At 40.8% G+C, this 20078-nt stretch overlaps 1 protein-coding gene across 1 annotated transcript in view; it reads left to right on the top strand.

Moving 5' to 3' along the window:
- LOC134457388 (immunoglobulin-like and fibronectin type III domain-containing protein 1) overlaps positions 1-20078 on the top strand; it is a 59494-nt gene that overhangs the window by 20325 nt on the left and 19091 nt on the right. Inside the window, exons 9-20 of the mRNA XM_063209388.1 lie at positions 7209-7398; positions 8018-8131; positions 8759-8921; positions 9496-9768; positions 10739-10922; positions 11355-11791; positions 12267-12308; positions 12539-12664; positions 17696-17820; positions 18019-18160; positions 18276-18569; positions 18814-19110. Of these exons, the coding sequence (XP_063065458.1) occupies positions 7209-7398; positions 8018-8131; positions 8759-8921; positions 9496-9768; positions 10739-10922; positions 11355-11791; positions 12267-12308; positions 12539-12664; positions 17696-17820; positions 18019-18160; positions 18276-18569; positions 18814-19110 (2387 nt within the window). The remainder of the gene's footprint in view (positions 1-7208; positions 7399-8017; positions 8132-8758; positions 8922-9495; positions 9769-10738; positions 10923-11354; positions 11792-12266; positions 12309-12538; positions 12665-17695; positions 17821-18018; positions 18161-18275; positions 18570-18813; positions 19111-20078) is intronic.

Here is a 20078-nt window from a genome sequence, read left to right on the forward strand (position 1 = left end):
GTACATGGATCCTCATCACTTGCTCATATCACTCTAAAAACAGTTTACCCATGTGTCAAAACTAAATTCCTTCCCCACATATATCATCAGTACCCCCAAAATACATAGTCCCTTTGCCATTGTGTAAGCACTGCAAGTCAAAATGGTTAGATGTTTTGTCTACGTTCAGCTCACAGATTTTGACTATGCATAAAAATGAAAAAGTGAGTGAAACCATTGAAGTTTGACAACAGACAATTTACCAAGGACATTTATCAGTCACTTTCTTTACTGTAAATTTATATACAGAAAATAATGCCCATATATTAATTAGAGGTCTCTTATGGGTTTGGTTCATTTCTCAAAACAGAGCATTTCTCACAACATAGCATTCTCAAAATAACATGGACAAATCCCACAACAACTAGCAATTGTTCGAAACAGAATGTCATTTGGGAAAATGTCAAGAAATCAGCCAAATGCAGTTTTTCTCAATTGGTTTTGTACATTTCTCATAACAGAATAATCATTCTCAAAACTTTTTGTTAAATTGTAGCTTCCTGGTGTTAGCTGTGCACATGATAAAATCAGTTTTTCATAGTTCTCAGCATATAGCAAATGCTTTTGTCCACCATGCAAAGGTTGTGTACAATTCTCAGCTTTTCTGTACGCTCTCAATTGCTTTATTTGTCATATCACTCAAAAAGCTTTGTCACTGAATACACAAAACTATCTCACCCCACAAAACATTTAGGTCCTAGGTCAGGGGTACTCAATTAAAAGTCCCCGAGGGCCAGTTTTTCAAAATTCCTCCCAATAAAGGGCCGGGCCGGGCTGACACGACACGACCCCCACCAAAAAAAAATATTTAAAAAAAAATAAAAAATGATAAGGCCTTTGTAATCACAAAACACACGCACTCACACCCACAGCAGATATTTAGTTTCCAGTGACAGGATGGGAGAACATTTCTCTCATAAAGGGCCTGCATTTTTCTGGAGCACTGTGGGGTGAGGTGCCTGCCTTGCTGTTATTGCCACCCACCCTTTAGTATTTTTTTTTTAAATGACATAAGATTATCTTTTTTAAATGACATAAGATTAGCCTATATTTGCAGACTACATTCATAAACATTTATTTCTTAGTGAGAAAACCAATAAGCCTGAAGATAACACTTTTCAAACAAATGTTGCTTATTATGACTTTGTTTATGCAGCTCTCACATGCATAATGAGAATCAGATGCAATAATGGACCCAACAAAGAGGACACATAGATAGGAGGACACCAGGTTTTGCCAACAAGAAAATGGCACATTGATGCAATGTTGATTAAATGCAACAGCCAATAATAAATCATCAAGTTGCTCATAACTTTGTTTGAAATCTTATGAGGGGCTTAGCTTTCCAAACGAACTATTTGGGGACTGTTTAAAAGTGTGAAAAGTTTATCAAGCAATTCGTTTTTAAGTAGGCTACCCCTAGTTAGCTGCCAGCAGAGCTCAAACACAATTTGCCTTCATTTGTGTTAGCAACTAGCTACAGCTAGTGCTAAACCAATTCGAAGTCCTAACACACTGTATGCAATGAAATGTGGACCATTACTTTCAAAAACGAGGCAAAGAGAACTTTGTAAATAATTTATTTACAAGTTCTACCGTACTTCCCTTCAGTAGTCTACCTCACAACAGCCTCTGCCACCCTCATAGTCACTTCTGTTTGGAGCCTGCAGGGAGAAACTGATTGAGGGGGCGGAGACACGGCACGCATCTTAGCGTCTGTAGCGCGATTTCAAAATAAGAGCCGGCAGCGCGATCGGACCAAAAAAAAAAAAAAAAAAAAATTTTTTTTTTTTTTTTAATTTTTAAAAATTATTCGAGGGCCACAAATAGATGCCCCGCGGGCCACAAGTGGCCCGCGGGCCGCTATTTGAGTATGGGGGTCCTAGGTCATAGTATAAGTCTTGCCATGCAAAATGATTTACCAAGCTGTCATAATGCGTCGAGCACTGTATAATTTCCATTGAATTTCTGTCTATAAATACGATCTGGATTGGTAAATTGCTCGCAGGTAAGTATTGACTGTCTCTAATCAAAGGCAGTAAAAGGGAATCATATTTCAAAGAGAAAACAGGCATGTAATTCAACAATAGGCACTGCACTGCATTACATTACTCTATGCCTTATGTGCCCTGTATTATTATGCTCCAAGCAAAATCATAAAATTCCCCTACGATTTCCCAAGCGAGTAAGTGCACTTTATACAATATTAGTGCATTATTTTAAATTTATTTTGCTTTACAGGTCTATATTTTTATTCACATGGGCCTGCAAGATAAGTAAGAAGGGGTGATAGAGGGCGCATTTTGACACCTCAACCAGAGTTGGCTTTTTTTACCTTCGCCAAGACAAAGTCGGCGAAGGTTATGTTTTGACCGCTGTGTATTTAGTAGGGCCCGAGCACCGGAGGGTGCGAGGCCCTATTGTTCTTGCTTTGTGATACATTTTTCCCGCACGTTGGGCCATTTTTGAGGTGGTTGCCATGCGTAACTTTGAACGAAACTTGGCACAGGTGTTGGATATAGTGTCACGATGGACTCCAATACAGCTCAGCCCCCAAATCGGCCCAGAGGCTCAGTAGCGCCCCCTTAAGTCATGGGCCTATGGGGCGGGATCGGCATAAAGTTGAAGCTACTGGCACCAAATTGTTTGTGCTTGTATAACTCACTAAGACAAGCAAAAAAGTCTTTGAGATGCCATGGCCACACCCAACAGGAAGTGAGGTAATTGGACTTAAAGTTCAACTTTTGTCAACTTTTGACATACGACAAAATTGTCATACCATGAACTTTGATGTACTTGTCCTGAACCGTACAACTGTTCGGTTTCGTTTCAATTTGTAAATGATCTTAAGACATCGCAGATGATATATTGCGAAGGGATTTTTAATATGTTGTAAGAAAACAAGATGGCGGCTTGCTGAAGTCTGATGAAAAAATCACAGAAAATGTGCTTCTACTGTGCCCTTTCTGAGGGGGTTGCCATGCATATCTTTCAACGTTGCTTCGCACAGGTGTTTGGTAGGGCACAACGTACCTATCAAAACAAGCCCCACCCCTAACTCAGCACATGGGCTCTGTAGCGCCACCCTAAGTCCTGGGCCTATGGGCCTGGACCGGCATAAAGCGGAAGCTACGGACTTGAAATTTTTTGGGGGTGTGTATGTCACTAAAACAAGCAAAAAAGTCTACAGGAAGCCATGGCCACGCCCAACAGGAAGTGAGGTAATTGGACTTGAAGTTGAACTTTTGACATACGACAAAATTGTCATACCATGAACTTTGATGTACTCCTCCTGAACCGTACACCTGTTCGGTTTTATTTTAATTTGTAAATGATCTTACGGCATTGCAGATGCTTTATTACGAAGGAATTTTCAATATGTTGTAAGAAAACAAGATGGCGGCTTGATGTATTCTGATGACAAAATGACAGAAAATGTGCCTCTACTGTGCCCTTTCTGAGGGGGTTGGTATGCATATCTTTTAACATTGCTTCACACATTTGTTTGGTACGACAGCACGTACCTCTCCAAACAAGCCCCGCCCCTAACTCAGCACATGGGCTCTGTAGCGCCCCCCTAAGTCCTGGGCCTATGGGGTGGGACTGGCATAAAGTTGAAGCTACGGACTCCAAAAATTTTTTGTGTGTGTATCTCACTAAGCCAATCAAAAAAGTTTTTAGGATGCCATGACCACACCCAACAGGAAGTGAGGTAATTGGACTAGAAATTCAAGTTTTGACATAGGACAAAATTGTCATGCCATGAACTTTGATGTACTTGTCCTGAACCGTACAACTCTTCGGTTTCGTTTCAAATTGTAAATGATCTTAAGACATTGCAGATGATATATTGCAAAGGAATTTTCAATATGTTGTAAGAAAACAAGATGGCGGCTTGATGTATTCTGATGAAAAAATGACAGAAAATGTGCCTCCACTATGCCCTTTCTGAGGTGGTTGCCATGCATATCTTTCAATGTTGCTTTGCACAGGTGTTTGGTAGGACACAATGTACCTCTCAAAACAAGCCCCACCCCTTACTCAGCACATGGGCTCTGTAGCGCCCCCTTAAGTCATGGGCCTATTGGGTCTGACCGGCATAAAGTTGAAGCTACGGACTCCAAAATTTGTGTGTGTGTGTATCTCACTAAGCCAATCAAAACAGTCTTTGAGATGCCATGGCCACACCCAACAGGAAGTGAGGTAATTGGACATGAAATGCAACTTTTGACATACGACAAAATTGTCATACCATGAACTTTGATGTACTTGTCCTGAACCGTACAACTGTTCGGTTTCGTTTCAATTTGTAAATGATCTTACGACATAGCAGATGATATATTGCGAAGGAATTTTCAATATGTTGGAAGAAAACAAGATGGCGGCTTGATGAATTCTGATGACAAATTGACAGAAAATGTGCCTCTACTGTGCCCTTTCTGAGGGGGTTGCCATGCATATCTTTCAACGTTGCTTTGCACAGGCGTTTGATAGGGCAGCATGTACCTCTCGAAACAAGCCCCACCCCTAACTCAGCATATGGGCTCTGTAGCGCCCCTCTAAGTCCTGGACCTATGGGCCCAGACCGGCATAAAGTTGAAGCTACGGACTCCAAATTTTTGGGGGGTGTGTATCTCACTAAGACAAGCAAAAAAGTCTACAAGAGGCCATGGCCACACCCAACAGGAAGTGAGGTAATTGGACCTCATTTTAAAACAGGAAGTTGGTCACCATTTTAGTGGAGTTCTTAAATAGCTGTATCTCGTGAACCGAACGGCGTAGAGACTCCATTTTTGTTTTGGGCAGGATGAGATGGGGTGATATGCCCCGCCTTGAGCCGTAGGTGCGAGGGCCCGTCATCGCCGCTCGCGGCTTTAATTTATTTATTTATTTATTTGTTAATATGTTTGTTTGTTTGTTTGTTTGTACTTCGTATAACTCAGACAGAACTGAGCCGATTTTTATGAAATTTGGTGGGATGATTGGTCATGACCCAAGGAACAATCAATTAGTTTTTGAGAGTGATTGGGTCAAAGGTCAAAGGTCAAGGTCAAAATGTTTGTTTGTACTTCGTATAACTCAGACAGAACTGAGCCGATTTTTATGAAATTTAGTGGGATGATTGGTCATGACCCAAGGCACAATCGATTAGTTTTTGGGAGTGATTGGGTCAAAGGTTCAAGGTCAAGGTCAAGGTCAAAAACGTAAATTCAGCCGATTTTTATGAAATTTACTGGGATGATTGGTCATGACCCAAGGGACAATCGATTACTTTTTGGGAGTGATTGGGTCAAAGGTGAAGGTCAAGGGGTCACGAAAAGGTCAAAAAAGTTTTTCTTTGCCAAGCACTATATGCCAGAACAACGTGTGCATGCGGAATTGAATAAGAGGTCAAGACTGGGCCAAATATGTAATATTACGATATTCCGGTCCGATTTAAATGAAACTAACACCAAAATTTGGAGAATGTTACGCCCCACACTCTGAAGATGGCCAGAAAAAAATAAGTGGCGTAGGCGAAGGTTTGCGCTCTACCGAGTGCCCATTCTAGTTCTATTTTGCAATGAGATGTCTGTCAATAAATAGGCCATACACTACATGTAAATCTAGTCCAGTCTTAGCTGATCAGTGTTACATAAAGTCGAATTTACTTTCCCATCCAATCTAAACAACATTTCGCTTCAGAAAATATGCTCAAGAGTGTACTAGTCAATTGACAACATGACAGATTGATTTGTAGCTTGTCCTGGCACTATGACACAATGACTAACCATTCTGCTGGCACTGACACGTTCATTGAAACAAAAACTTGGTTTTGAAAGACAAACTAGGGATTTTGAGCAAGAGCTGCGGTTTTGCAGGTCATCCACGGTGTTTTGCCATTTGTTAAAGTTGTTTTGAGAATGAATATTATGTTTTGCAAATTGCGAGAGAGATTCGAGAAATGTACAAAACCAATTGAGAAATACTGTAACAGAGGAAACTGTGTAGTATACACGGTTGTAAAATTATTTTCTACAAACTAGTAAAGTTAAAATATCATCTGGCCTGTTGAACACTGTCATGAATTTACTGTTTAATGAAATTCTTAAAATATTGTGTCCTTGACGGTTTTGACAATTGTGTAGACTACTTTGCATATGATGACTTACACAATGAAAGCATGCTGATATGTTTTGGAGAGGGCAACCATTACACTGAGAATTGTCTAATTCGTTTAGATAAGCAAGATCAATTTATGAGGAAAATGTACTAAATGTATGCTCAATGTGTCAACTGAAGGGTACCTGTACATAGCCATCTGCAGAGACCCAACATTTGAGACATGTACAAAGCATTTGATATTAGATGAAAGCAATGAGAAATGCCATTCTGTTTTGGGAAATTGCAAGTTGATTTGGAGATTTGTCTGTGTTGTTTTGAGAATGTCATCTCAGTTTTGAGAAATTAGCCAAACCAATCGAGAAAAACTGTAATCTAATTTAATTTACATTTTTCAATTTCTTCAGACAAAGTTTTTTTTCTCTTTTACCGGACATGTTTCGACGGTATAGCTTCTGTCTTTATCAGAGGGTCACATGTGATGTGTGGCGTGCTTTACATTAAAATCAGCTGATGTTGTTGTGGAGAACAGACCTCCTGTTAATAATGACAGGTTGGACACACCCCCTGCTGTTAGAGTTGTCCTCTTAGGATGGTGGTCCAGGTGGGGGAGAGCATGTATGCCCCCTCATCTCTTTTCATTGTACATGGTTTGGAGTCTATAGAAATCAGAAAGCTCAGCCCAAAAACCATGAACAGGGATGAGGGGGCATACATGCCCTCCCACACCTGGACCACCATCCTAAGAGGACAACTCTAACAGCAGGAGGTGTGTCCAATCTGTCATTATTGACAGGGAGGCCACACCTCCTCAATATCCATGTGACTCTCTGATGAAGACGGAAGCTATGCCGTCGAAACAGGTCAGGTAAAATATATATTTTTTAAAGTTTACGTCTGAAGTAAAAGAAAAACTTTAGTGTAACATTAATTGTTGTATTGTTGTTCTTAAACTAATCATCCTTACACGCTACATTATGTAATGCAGTTTCTTATGCTTAAGGACAAAGTAAAAAAAAAAAAATCTATGATAAATGACTGCTGTTCTTAAAACATGATGTATGCAGGGCTGGGAAAGAAAAGGAAGAGCAGCAGAGAAGAGAGGGTGGAGTGGATGACAAGTTCTGGGATCTTCTCATGAGCTCTGATAAGAAAGACTATGAAGGTCTTTGTAACGAGTTTGGCGTCACCGATTTCCGCTGGATGCTGAAGAAACTGAACGAAATTAAGAAAGAGAGAGAGGAAGAGCAAAAAATGGTTTGTGTTTTGCTCTGTTTCTGAGCTTCTCTTTTGGCATTGGCACATAGACTGAGCTGACTGACTGTTTTTGTTATGTTTTCCATGCTAATGTTCTTATGCTAAGGTTGTTACTGTCATGTCTAAATCCCTTGTATGAGATATCAACCAAAAGAAGCCAATTGGCAACATTCGATGTGGTATGAGAATGGACACAAGTCAGATAAAGACAAAAAACAAGAAACAGTAAATGTCAAGGACACATCAGCAGCTTTGAAAATTAGCTTGGTAGTGTGATAACATAACATAACATTTTGATGATGCTTGTTTGACAAGAACATCCATCATTACAATGTAGTCATGCATACATAATAAGTCTTGACAACCACATGTCCAAATAGACCCATCAGTCAAGACCAACATCAGTCTTATCTAACCCCATTTTCTCTAGGACGGGCATCAGAATGGTCTAACTTCCTTTTCTTCAAGACGAGCATCATTTATTGTCTAACTTCATATTCTCCATGTTGTCTCTCTAACCGCATACTCTTTCTGTTCCTCCAAACACCCCGACCCATGTTGACCATCATCATCCTCAAACACATGTTGAACATCTTCATTCATCCTTCACTCCATCCAGTATGTTGAGACTATAAGTAACCTGAAACACATTGAGGTGAAGGGAGATGGTCTGGCCTGCTTCTCCATCGACATGGAGCTCACTGACCCCAACAGTAGGATTTTCCTCTACAAGGTGAGCTGGGGTGAGATCAGAATGATGCAAATGACCGTAACTTAAATCACATTCACTTTCAAACAACATTCAGGGTCATCTGACCCCTCAAATTCAAATGAGGATCCTTATTTTGATTAAGTTGAATTTCCTCAATATGCAGGTATTTAATTGTACGCATAGACCAGCTGAAGCTTAAATTACATTACAGATAAAACACAGAAAACAACACTACCACTCACTTTTCAATGCACACCTGCTACACATAACCATTCATTCATTCATTCATTCATTCATTCATTCATTCATTCATTCATTCATTCATTCATTCATTCATTCATTCATTCATTCATTCATTCATTCATTCATATATTCATATAATCGTGTGAGCCATGCTGTAGAAAATATAAAAGCAGCTGGTATAACACATTAAGTAAAAAAATCAATGCCTGAATAGAAGAAGACCTGTGCTTTTGGCAATCTTACGGCTAGCTGCCATTGCTGTTAAATGGCTCAGTTATGCCAGAGTTCGCCAGAGGGTGGTGATTACGTGTCAGAGGCTGATAAAATTCTTAAAAGCTAATTTCAATCCCTAGCGCAGAGATTCAGAGTGATTCATGCTGCTTCTTCATCTCCTGTGTGTGTCAGGATGGGGTCATGATACCTTACAGTGAGGAGATGGATCAAAAGCACAGCCTGAAGCGCATTGGCAAGAGCTTGGTCTTCTCCGTCCGGGACCTCAAGTCAGAAGATGCCGGCCTCTATCAGATAGACGTGGAGGAGGTCAACATGTTCTCCACAGAATTCAAAAGTAAGATTGCATCGTTAAATAAGCTGTATATTATATTATATTATATTATATTATATTATATTATATTATATTATATTATATTATATTATATTATATTATATTATATTATATTTATGTTTTGTGCTGTCTGTCAGTGTCTGAGTGGGCATGTATCTAGTGTGTGACACATCAATGTTGTGGCAAATGACTGAGTATACATGTATCATGAGTATGTCAATGTTCAATGGTGTTTAATGTCTTGATGTCTGTTATGTATGCCTGATGTATGCTGTTACAAGACTGTGATGGTTTCCCTTGGGGACAATAAAAGTCTATCTAAAAAGTGTACCTATGTTTTTTGTTATATTATATTATAGGCCTGTTATATTATATTATATTATATTATATTATATTATATTATATTATATTATATTATATTATATTACATGATATTATATTATATTTTATTATATTATATTATATTATAGTGTGCATGTGAGGAAGGCTACACTGTCAAGTATGCTTTAGAAGTGCAGTAAACGTCTGTAAAGAATGCTAATGTACCTACAGCTGTATATGTGCTCTATGTGCCTAGTTCCTACCGTCGACTTTGTCGCAAAGATCCAAGAGGTGAAGGCCCAGGAGCGCGAGGATGCCGTTTTTGAGTGCGTCCTGACCCATCCTCTGCCCAAGATACAGTGGCTGGGGAGGAACTCCACTCTGGAGGACGGGGAGAAGTACACCATCACCGTGTCCGAGGACAGGCTCATCCATCGGCTGCTGATCAAGGACTGCCTGCAGCTGGACAAAGGAATCTACACTGCAGTGGCTGGCATCAAAACCTGCAGCGCTTGGCTGATTGTGGAAGGTGAATATTGTATTGACGATGCTGTCATTTTCATTTTGCTTGCAATAGGTTTTAAGACAACAAACACTGCCTTTCATGTTTCGTTTGATAAAAATGGTCTTACCTTCTGCGTTAATTGAAATATTATTATAATAATATAATTAATAATGGAAAAATTATTGTATTAATGTAATTAATACATTATATAATTAGTAACTGACTTGATGTAATAATTCAGCCGCAGCCACACAATCGTCTGTCATATACATACCAATCAGAATAATGAAACTTGTCATATTACATTGCATTACACTATATTAAACTTAGCTGATACTTTTATCCAAAGAGATTCAAGGATAATACAGGGCAGGGATGGGACCAAGTCACTAATTTGTAAGTCATAAGTCCTTCCAATTAAGTCCGAGACGAGTCAAGTCACAAGTTAAGACACAAATTTGACCAAGTCAAGTCCAAGTCGTGCCAAAGTCAAGTCAAATCTAAGTCCAGGTCTACCCCCCTAACCAATCGGCCATGGCTGCCCCTGACTGTTTTTTTGTTGTTGTTATTTGTTATTTTTGTGACATGTTGTATGACCAGAAACACTTTTTTGTCTTAATGTAATCATTTAAACATTTTTGACTTGATTTAATAATTCAGCTGAAGCCTCATCACTGCCAGTCATATAAGTACAAAGCAGAATACCGTAATAAAACAGCAGATCATATCCAAAGTCTTTGGTATAAAGTAGTGTCTCTTAATGGGGGCTCTATTAGGGAGCATTGAGAAGGACACAGCTGAGAGGGCATGTACTCAGTTGAAAGTGGGGTGCATTAGTCCATTTTATTTTTTAATACTAAGGGGGCAAGGGCAGGCTTATGATGAGGTCAAGGGGGCATTGGCAGGCTGAAAAAGGAACCGCTGATGTAAAGTATGTCATCTAGATCCTCCATCTTACTGTCATACTGTGTTGGTATACCTCTGCGGCTTGTAGCGGACACTGGTGCGAAGGGCAAAAAGGCTGCGAGGAAGACCACGCAGGCGGGCGGGGGAGCAGACCTGGAGAAGCTGGCACGGGAGCAGCAGGAGAAGCTGGCGAAGGAGAGGGAGGAGGAGATCAAGAAGAGGCAGCAGGAGGATGCGGAGAGGCGCGCACGAGAGGAGATGGAGGCCCGCAGGTATGGGGGCGCGATATGACAATATTATATTGTGAATAATAAGAAGAGAAGAAGACGATTGTCGACAACCTGCCAAAATGGAGAAATTGTTTATTGTATAGATCACTCACCTTGGAGTGACGGTGTTTAATTAGTGATGATGTTAACTTCATCAGAGTTATATTTTTTTCTTATTTATTGTCTTCATTTCTTTTTGTTACTGTATTTGTTATATTCCAATAGTGCACTTTATGAGAGTGTTATCTGTGTTTATATTTAAGATTGTTTAAAATGTTTGCACATACAAAATTGCAAGTACAGTATATTCGTTAAAATCTGTTCAGAAAGGTTTGTAGCCCTGAAACTCCTGCTTTTGTTCTTGTCTTTTTTTCGATGGAAGATCGTGGTGCTAAAATATCGTGATATGACATTTTCGCCCACCTCTACCCGCAGGGTAAAGGATCAGGCCGAGCTGGACCGCCTGGCACAGGAGGAGCGGGACAGGCTGGAGGCCGAGAGGCGCCGGGCCCTGGAGGCACGCGGCATACTAGGAGGAGCTGGAGACTGGTCCGCAGATGGTTCTGGTTCTGGTAAAGGGGCTGGCGGAAAGGGGACAGGTGGCGATGGCTCCACTGATGGCTCAGGAAAAGGTAAAGGCAGAGGCGGCGGGTCAGGTGACGGCTCTGGTGACGGGACCGGGAAAGGGTTTGGTAAAGGATCCGGTGATGGTTCTGGTGGCGATGGATCCGGTAAAGACGGCAAAAGAGGTGCACGGGACAGCGATGCCTCCAGATTGAAGGGGAAGGGCGCAGCAGGCAGTGGGCGTGGCGATGGCACAGATGGAGAGGGCGACGGAGATGGTAGCGGAAAGGATGGCAAACTAGGCAAAGGTAAGACATAGGTCCACTGCACATCGGGTCCGACAAAGTGTGGAGCACTGCTCCTCCAAAGTTCGATTCCATTGTTGTCAATACAACCCCACACATCTGCGCCGATGTCCGCGAACATTCATGGATGTCGGCAAGCAATCAGAGGCGAGTTGTCTTTTGTCGGAGCTGCCCATTGACTATCCATGCTATGTTGGTGTGAAATTGGGTTTGGGGTCGGAATTCTGTCGGAAGCTAAAGTGCTCCGCAGTGCTGTCGGAGCCAATTTGCGGAGGCCCATAGCCACTCATATCTACTCAATATTCTATTGTTTTAATCGATTTAGATTAGCTATTTAGTATACTGCTAAACACTATTTGCCTTGTGTGAGATTATAGGCCTGAATACCATCAAGACAGCAGTGAGATTTTAAGTGTAAATGCCAAGATGTTTTTATACAGTGAAAGATGGTGTAGTGATGAAAACTTCCGTTTTTCAGGAAATGGCCTAAATGCTGGTGCTGGTGCTGGGGCAGACGGAGGTGTGTACAAGCCAAGAGCTCATGTGAAGTCGTACACATGATTCTGCTTTGTTGCTCTGCTAAGCAACAAGCTGGTGAATTAGAATAGCCTAATTGTTGTCAAAGCACACGTGCACAATATGCACAGTGCACACATCCACAATGAGATTGAAATGGCAGCAATATGTGTTTGCATGACACAACACTCATATTGCATCGAGTTGACCCACCATTTCAACAATTCCTATCAGATTCACTGAAAGGTGATGGCACAGACCCAGATGCTGATAAAGATGAGGATGAGAATGAGAAAGACAAAGCGGCCAGGAGAGCCAAGAGACAGAGGCAAGGGGACCTGGTCCCTGACAAGGTTGTGGGTAAGGCTGACGAAATAAAATATATTGCACACTGGATTATAAAATCAGGCTAGCATGGCGAAAACAGGCCAATATTATCAAGAATGGTGTAAAATATTAATTATTTAAAACTACTTATTGAAGGTGAATATCCAAGCTAAGCTAAAACATTTAAAACCTACTGTAAGCTTGTGAGTGTGTGTAATACTGCTGAATTTACTTAATACAATGAATAAATTGTTTCCAGGTGAAATATTATATAATAGACCTATATATTAATATTAATGTTAACATTTTGAATGCCAATTAGTGCTTCTGTAAATGGCTCCACATGGCATGAACACCAATCTCTCTTTGAGACTTTTAAAAATGAAAGCTGTGACAACAGCAGCCTTTCTCAGCCTGTACCATTTGCATGTTATTTGCATTGCTATTGTAAGCTCGTGTACATGATGTAACCTTGTGAAAAGCACTAACACTACGTACTGACAGTACAACAGTGGGTGGACATCAACTACATATTCTGTGTTGTTGATAAGAGGTCTCATTTGACTGTTGGTCTCATGTTACTGTCTTGTGCGCATCTGGGTTTCAATCTATCTCATCATATATATCCACGTCTATAATTTATAATTTAACGTACTGTATATTAGTACCTATTTGAATATGTAAAGATATATGTAGAAGCATGAGTTGGCACATTCACATACAATGTATCATGCAAGTTAAAACTGGGAATTTAAGGCCAAAGTTGAAGTGATGTTGCATGCTCAAGATCAGTACTACAACAGTCTGACGAATCTGATTCAAATGACTCCTTTACATCAACCACATTGTATTGGTCGTATAAGATCTATGTCAATTCCGACCATTTCCACATATTTCTATACAAGTGGATCAATTTCACAGATTTAAACCCAGTTATTGTGTACAATGTGGTACATTGTTTACCATCTGACCTTTGTTTGCAATACAATTGCAGAATATTCTGCATGAATTCAGTCATGCACAACAGACAGCAAAAGCAACGTTCAACAACTTCTTTTTATCCAGCAGTGCATGGCTGAATTCATGCAAATAGGAAAATGTGAACGCACACATTATACGATGGTATATCAATGTGTGACATTGTCTGGTGTCTCACAAGGCATCAGACAATGAAGTTGAATGAAGAGTAACAATACCCATATTCTATAACTGAAAATGTTCTCTACTACTACTACTGGGAATGCACACAAGGAGGATCACGAAGATATGCAGGATCACAAAGACGTGCAGGAAGAGTAGATGGCTCACAGGAAATGGAAGATGAAGATGGAGACTGGGCAGCAGATTTGAACGCAGCAGGTGGTGCTGGTGGTGGTGAAGGTGGTGTTGGTGGACGTGGTGGTGTTGGTGTTGGGGGTGTTGGTGGCCGGCCTCATAAAGGTGGAGGCCGATCACTGGATGATCCTAATGCATCTGACAACGAGGACGACCCTGATGCACAGGGCGGCACTGCAAACAATGCACCCGGCAGCAGACGGCGTGCCAGACAAGGTTCTCTGCTTCCCGACAGGGTGATTGGTAAGAGAGCGACCGGGTCATTGGCTGCATGGATGGATGCAAATTGTATTCATTAAAATTCACCTCGACGACTTGGTGATGCGATTTTAATGAATCGAAGAGTTTAAGTGTCCATTTGTGGACACAAGCGTTCTTATGTTTGTCCAAATTAATACTGTATTTGTCCTAATATATCTGTATGTTAAATGTTTCGTCATATCGCAAGGCCAGTTTGCGTATAAAGGGGCATGGATGCAAATGGTCTTGTAGTTGGTGTTTAATGTTTTGTTTGTGCGTATTGCATTTCAACGTATTCTCCGTTGATGTGCTGATGTGTGTATCAGTGTGACATAATTTGAAATCACTGGTTTCACAATGAATTGATACATGCTGCTACATGCATCACATAACATTCATTGTGCTACAGAACAGCTGCTTGAAGTGTAATATGAAGAGAGCTTCATAACATTTCAAGTAAACCTAATAACAGTAGTGTATCTTCTTACACATCTGTTAGCACATACCGTAAATAACTAGGCCTATGCAGTCACCTCTGGCTGCCAGGTAGGCCTATATCCCTGAAACCCCCCAGACCTCTGGTGGTTAGTACCATAGAGGCAGAAAAAAGAACTAGAATGGCCAAGCCCAATTGTAATGTCAAATCTAGCAGCCATTTTGTGAAGGTAGACCTGAAGGGGCTCACCTCTGTTAAAAAAAAAAAAAACGTCTTCATTCAGTGGAAATATCCATCGACACTGTATACAAGGAAAACATTTGAAATGTGCGGCTAAATATGCACGTACCTAACTAATATGAACTGATTTTATTTATTCATATGATGTTAGTGGATATTTATCCTGGCATTGCAAATCTTGTCCTTGAGAAATGTCTCACTTCATATTCACACAATATTATGCCGCTTTTTGACAGAGGTGGACACTTTTCCCATGGATTTGTAGTGACTCAAGAGCTCAGATATACACAAGATGGCAGTTGCGCTTATCGTTTTCAATGCTGTCAGCCATTGCTGTGGCCACTCCAGTCTTTTCTTTTTTTATCTCTGGTGGTTAGAACATAAAGCTGCTGGCATCTTGCTTGTCTGAGGCCTGCAAAACATAATCGACATGTTCTAAAGTTATCTTGCACCCAAAAAAAGTCAGCCATGATGAAAGTTGAACGTCTTAAAAGTGTTGGCGTCCAAAATTTCATCCAAACCTTTTAGAGAGGTTTGACACACGATCCGTCCACCCGTTGAAATGCTATGGCTCAGACAAAAAGTAATCTTGGAAACATTGGCCTTGAAAGCGTAATCAGTTCGTGTGCCTATTATAGAGTTTAGCAGAGAAGATCTGGCACAATTTCCGACGCAAACAAAATTGTGGCCATCTTCAGTCTGGCATCTAGGCCTACCTATTATTGCCTGTTACCACATAAAATTTGTTGTAAATCCATACCATACCAAACCATTACACTCCTAACACACTGTGGTTTGGGGATATAACTAGAGATGTGTATTCTACACATCACATATTATTTGTGCATGTACACAGTATGAACATTGAGGTAAAGGAAGCACGCATTTGCACATTTCCTTCCGATATATCATGTTCATATCAAGCTGAAAATGTTTTCTACCACTGAAAATGCACGCAAGAAGGATCAAGAGGACACTCAGGATCTCGAAGAAATGCAAGATCACTAGGACATACAGGAAGAGTAGATGGCTCACAGGCAATGGAAGGAGGAGACTCAACAGAAGATGAATTTTGGCCCACAAGAGGTGGTGCTGACGGCAGTTATATTGATGGCGGTGGTGATGGTGGTGGTTTTGGGTCACAAAAAGATGGAATTGAATTGCAGGATGACCCTGATGACCCTAGTGCATCTACCACCCGGCGCAATAGAGCACAGGGCGGCACTGCAAACAATGCACCCGGCAGCAGACGGCGTGCCAGACAAGGTTCTCTGCTTCCCGACAGGGTGATTGGTAAGAGAGCGACCGGGTCATTGGCTGCATGGATGGATGCAAATTGCATTCATTAAAATTCACCTTGATGACTTGGTGGTGGGATTTTAATGAATCGAAGAGTTAAGTGTCCTCTATATGTGGACACCAGCGTTTTGTGTTGTTTGTCTTAATATTCGTCTGTTACATGTTTGTCGCATCACAAGGCCAGTTTGTGTTTGAAGGTACATGAATACATATGGTCTTGTGGGTGTTTTTAGTGTTTGTGTGTATTGCATTTCAACATATTCTTTGTTGATATGCTGATGTGTATTACGTGTAGTGTGCAACATATTTGGAAATCATCATATGTACAATGCACTGAGATACATGCTAGATGTATCAATTTTCATTGCTTGAAGTGAAATTTGAAAAGATCTTCATATCACTTTCCGTAAACATATTTACATTCTATGCATCATAGAATATTTCGCCATTCAACATTGATTACATATGAAACAAAGAAGCCACGTCTGACTATCTCTTGAGCTTGGGCCATGCACATGAAAGCATTGTTCTACATTGCAACCCAATGCTCAAGTCTTAAATTGAGTATTTCTGAGTCACCAGAAAGTTCTGAGTTAACAGTTACCAAAAATATATAATTTTGATTCAGTCGTATCTTCACCGGTCATTCTGGATAAGAGGTTATTTGTTTTGTGCAAAATGACAAACAGCACATCACACTATTCTACATCACTGATTCGGTTTATGACAGCTACAAGAGAGAGTCCATGTTTTGACATAATCTCTTCAGTTATTTCAGGACTCGTGGATGAAATCTGAACTCTGGAATTTTATGCCATGTCAGCATATCATTTACTGCATGGACACAGACATGACAGGTCAATAATAATAGATCCAAGCAAAACATGGATTTCAGAATTTGATCTAAAGAGGAAATGCAAACACCACCGTCTCAAGATAAGCATTTAATCCCCAATGTCTATTTTTACATTCACATCTACAAATATCTACAAAAAAGAGCACAATTAACGGAAGTATTGAGGTCCAGGAGTATAAAGCACCATGTGCACAATCTTGCGTGCTGTTTTCTTTAAGTGGTGTAAAGCCATACTCTTGAATGTACTCTTGATCTTATGGTGGTTCACTGGGAAAGCATGGCAGACAAACTCGGCGGCCTAATCCATCCTAAGCGCCTTCAGCATGTTCTTTGTTCTGCCAACAAACTCACAAGCAGTGATAGTGGAACCCACATCCAGCGAGTGGACAGATGGAAATCTTCGTACAGACACTCTTGAGCAACCCTGTTCATTGGTAGTCTCCTTATTCAATGACCCTATACACCGTTTCAAATCAGGCAGCTTCCACAGCATGTTAATTATGAGGGTAACTGAAAACAGAATGCTTGAAAATCAAATTGCATGACAGTATCAGCCCGTTTTTGTTGGTCTTTCTGGAACCCATGTCAACGTGTTTTTCTTGTTCTAACACTTTTTCCACCAAAGCAATAATCTAACCACCCAGCTGTGTGTTGCCAGATCCTGGGGTTCAGTTTGTGGTGGGGCTCTCGAACGTGACCTCCATGTTGGGCCAGCCAGCTGAGCTGATGTGCAAAGTAAGCAGCGAACAGTGTGAAGGCACCTGGTTCAAGGACGGGAGGAAGGTAGGTGGCAACAAAAATAATAATATTAATAATAATCTACCATCCAATATGTATCTGAGTGTAGTATCAATCTGTGACAGAATGAAGGATTTAAATGATTGTAAATCCTTGGTAGTAAAATAGTCAAGTATCATGCTTTCAGTTACAACAACAGTATGCCAATGGCCTGTCACAGTCCCTCCACTCTGCTTGTGTTAGATCACTGATGAAGCTGGAATATCAGTGTCTAAGGATGGAGCGTGCCACAAGTTAGTCATCGACAACTGTCAAGAAGAACACTCTGGACGGTACCGCTTTGAGGCCGAAGGACGAAAATCAGAGGCTATTATAGCTGTACAAGGTTCGATTTTATGACACAGACAAAGGGGATTATTAGAATTAAACAAAACAGTCACACACAAGTCATAAAGCATTGCTTTGATTTTGACTGACAGCTATTTTGTTTTTTACATTAGATCCACCAAGATTCGTTAAGGAGGAACTGGAGAAATTCTCAAGCCCAATTACCGTAAAAGCTGGGCAAAGTGCAGTCTTCAAGTTGCCCTTTGAGGGTCACGAGCCCTCTAAGATCCAGTGGTACAGGAAAGGGGAGGAGCTTCTGGATGAGCCGGGCGTCAAGATCGAGATCTCGCCCAACCAGAGCAGGCTTCTCCTCAACAAGTGCACGCGCAAGCAGACGGGTGAAATCAAGATACGGATCAAGAACGAGTATGGCACTGTTGAGGCAGTCACACAACTCGTTGTCCTTGGTAAGCACGTTCACCTGGAAGATCACTCATGAAGGAAGTAACAGAATAGTACCACTGCTGTGTTCTGTACAACAAAAAATTGATCAATCCCTAGCATGTATAGTATCCAGTTAGTCATTATTGTCCACCAAGAAGTCCTAATTTAATGCTAGGAGTAAGGCTATCTTGAGCACCTGTATGTTTTAAATAAGCATCAATTGCAGACATTCAGTAGATAATACCAGTGCCTTTTTGCACAATCTAGACAAACCTACTGCACCTCAAGGCCCAGTGGAGACTGTGGAAAGCTCGGGCCAGTGCGTTGAGATCAAGTGGAGAGCACCAAAAGATGACGGCGGCATGCCCATCAAGAACTACATTCTGGAACGGCAACAGATCGGCCGCAACACGTGGACCAAAATCGGAGAGATCCCTGGCAATCCCACCTACAAGGACACCAACGTGGAGCTTGGACGGAAGTACTGCTACCGCATCCAGGCAATCACAGAGCAGGGCGTGAGCGAGGTGATGGAGACAGAAGACATACAGGCAGGCACTTTGGGTAAGGGGTCATTGGGTTGATTGATTGATTGATTGATTGATTGATTGATTGATTGATTGATTGATTGATTGATTGATTGATTGATTGATTGATTGAAGCCGCAACTCTCTCTTTAGTAGATACATTGAGGGCAACCCTCTTTTACAATGCTGACAGGATATAACAAGGGTCATTACTTAAAAGCATAAGCCATAGATATGGAATGTCTGACAAATAAAAACAACAAAACAAAGTGAATTAATTAAATGTAAAAGTGTAGAATGTTAGTCTCTGGACAAGGGGTTGTGTGTGTTTAGTTTTTACAGTGACAGAGTTTCTGACAGTTTCTAACGGAAAAGTGAACGAATACAGACTGGATTCACTATGACCTCTGCCTAGGTAAGGATGGATAGCCTAACTGGCAACAGAGATGACAAAGTAGGGTCGATTTGTTCCCATGCTCATAAAATTACCTGTTCTTGTTATCATGGCTATTCAACCAAGTACCTAGGCCTACAGTATGGTAGTCGTATAAAATCTACCTCCTAGATCCAGGTTACTTAAAGGGACACTGTGTGAGATTTTTAGTTGTTTATTTCCAGAATTCATGCTGCCCATCACTCGTTATCTTTTTCATGAATACTTACCACCAGCATCAAATTCTAAGTACTCATCATGACTGGAAAAATTGCACTTTTCATACATGAAAAGAGGGATCTTCTCCATGGTCCGCTATTTTGAATTTCCAAAAATAGCCATTTTTAGCTGAAAAAATGACTGTACTTGGACCATACTAGAAAATATTTGTTTATTATTCAGTAAACTTTCATGTAAAGATCAAATTTGGCAATAGGCAGCCCAGTTTCAATGAGCAGCATGGTTGCAGTACCTTTTTTGACCATTTCCTGCACAGTGTCCCTTTAACACTGCTGGCATCTCACTTTCATTTTCTGAAAACTCAAGACAGTATGGTTAATACAATTGTACAG

This window comes from Engraulis encrasicolus, chromosome 10 (genome assembly GCF_034702125.1).
Source record: "Engraulis encrasicolus isolate BLACKSEA-1 chromosome 10, IST_EnEncr_1.0, whole genome shotgun sequence".
Classification (NCBI taxonomy): domain Eukaryota; kingdom Metazoa; phylum Chordata; class Actinopteri; order Clupeiformes; family Engraulidae; genus Engraulis; species Engraulis encrasicolus.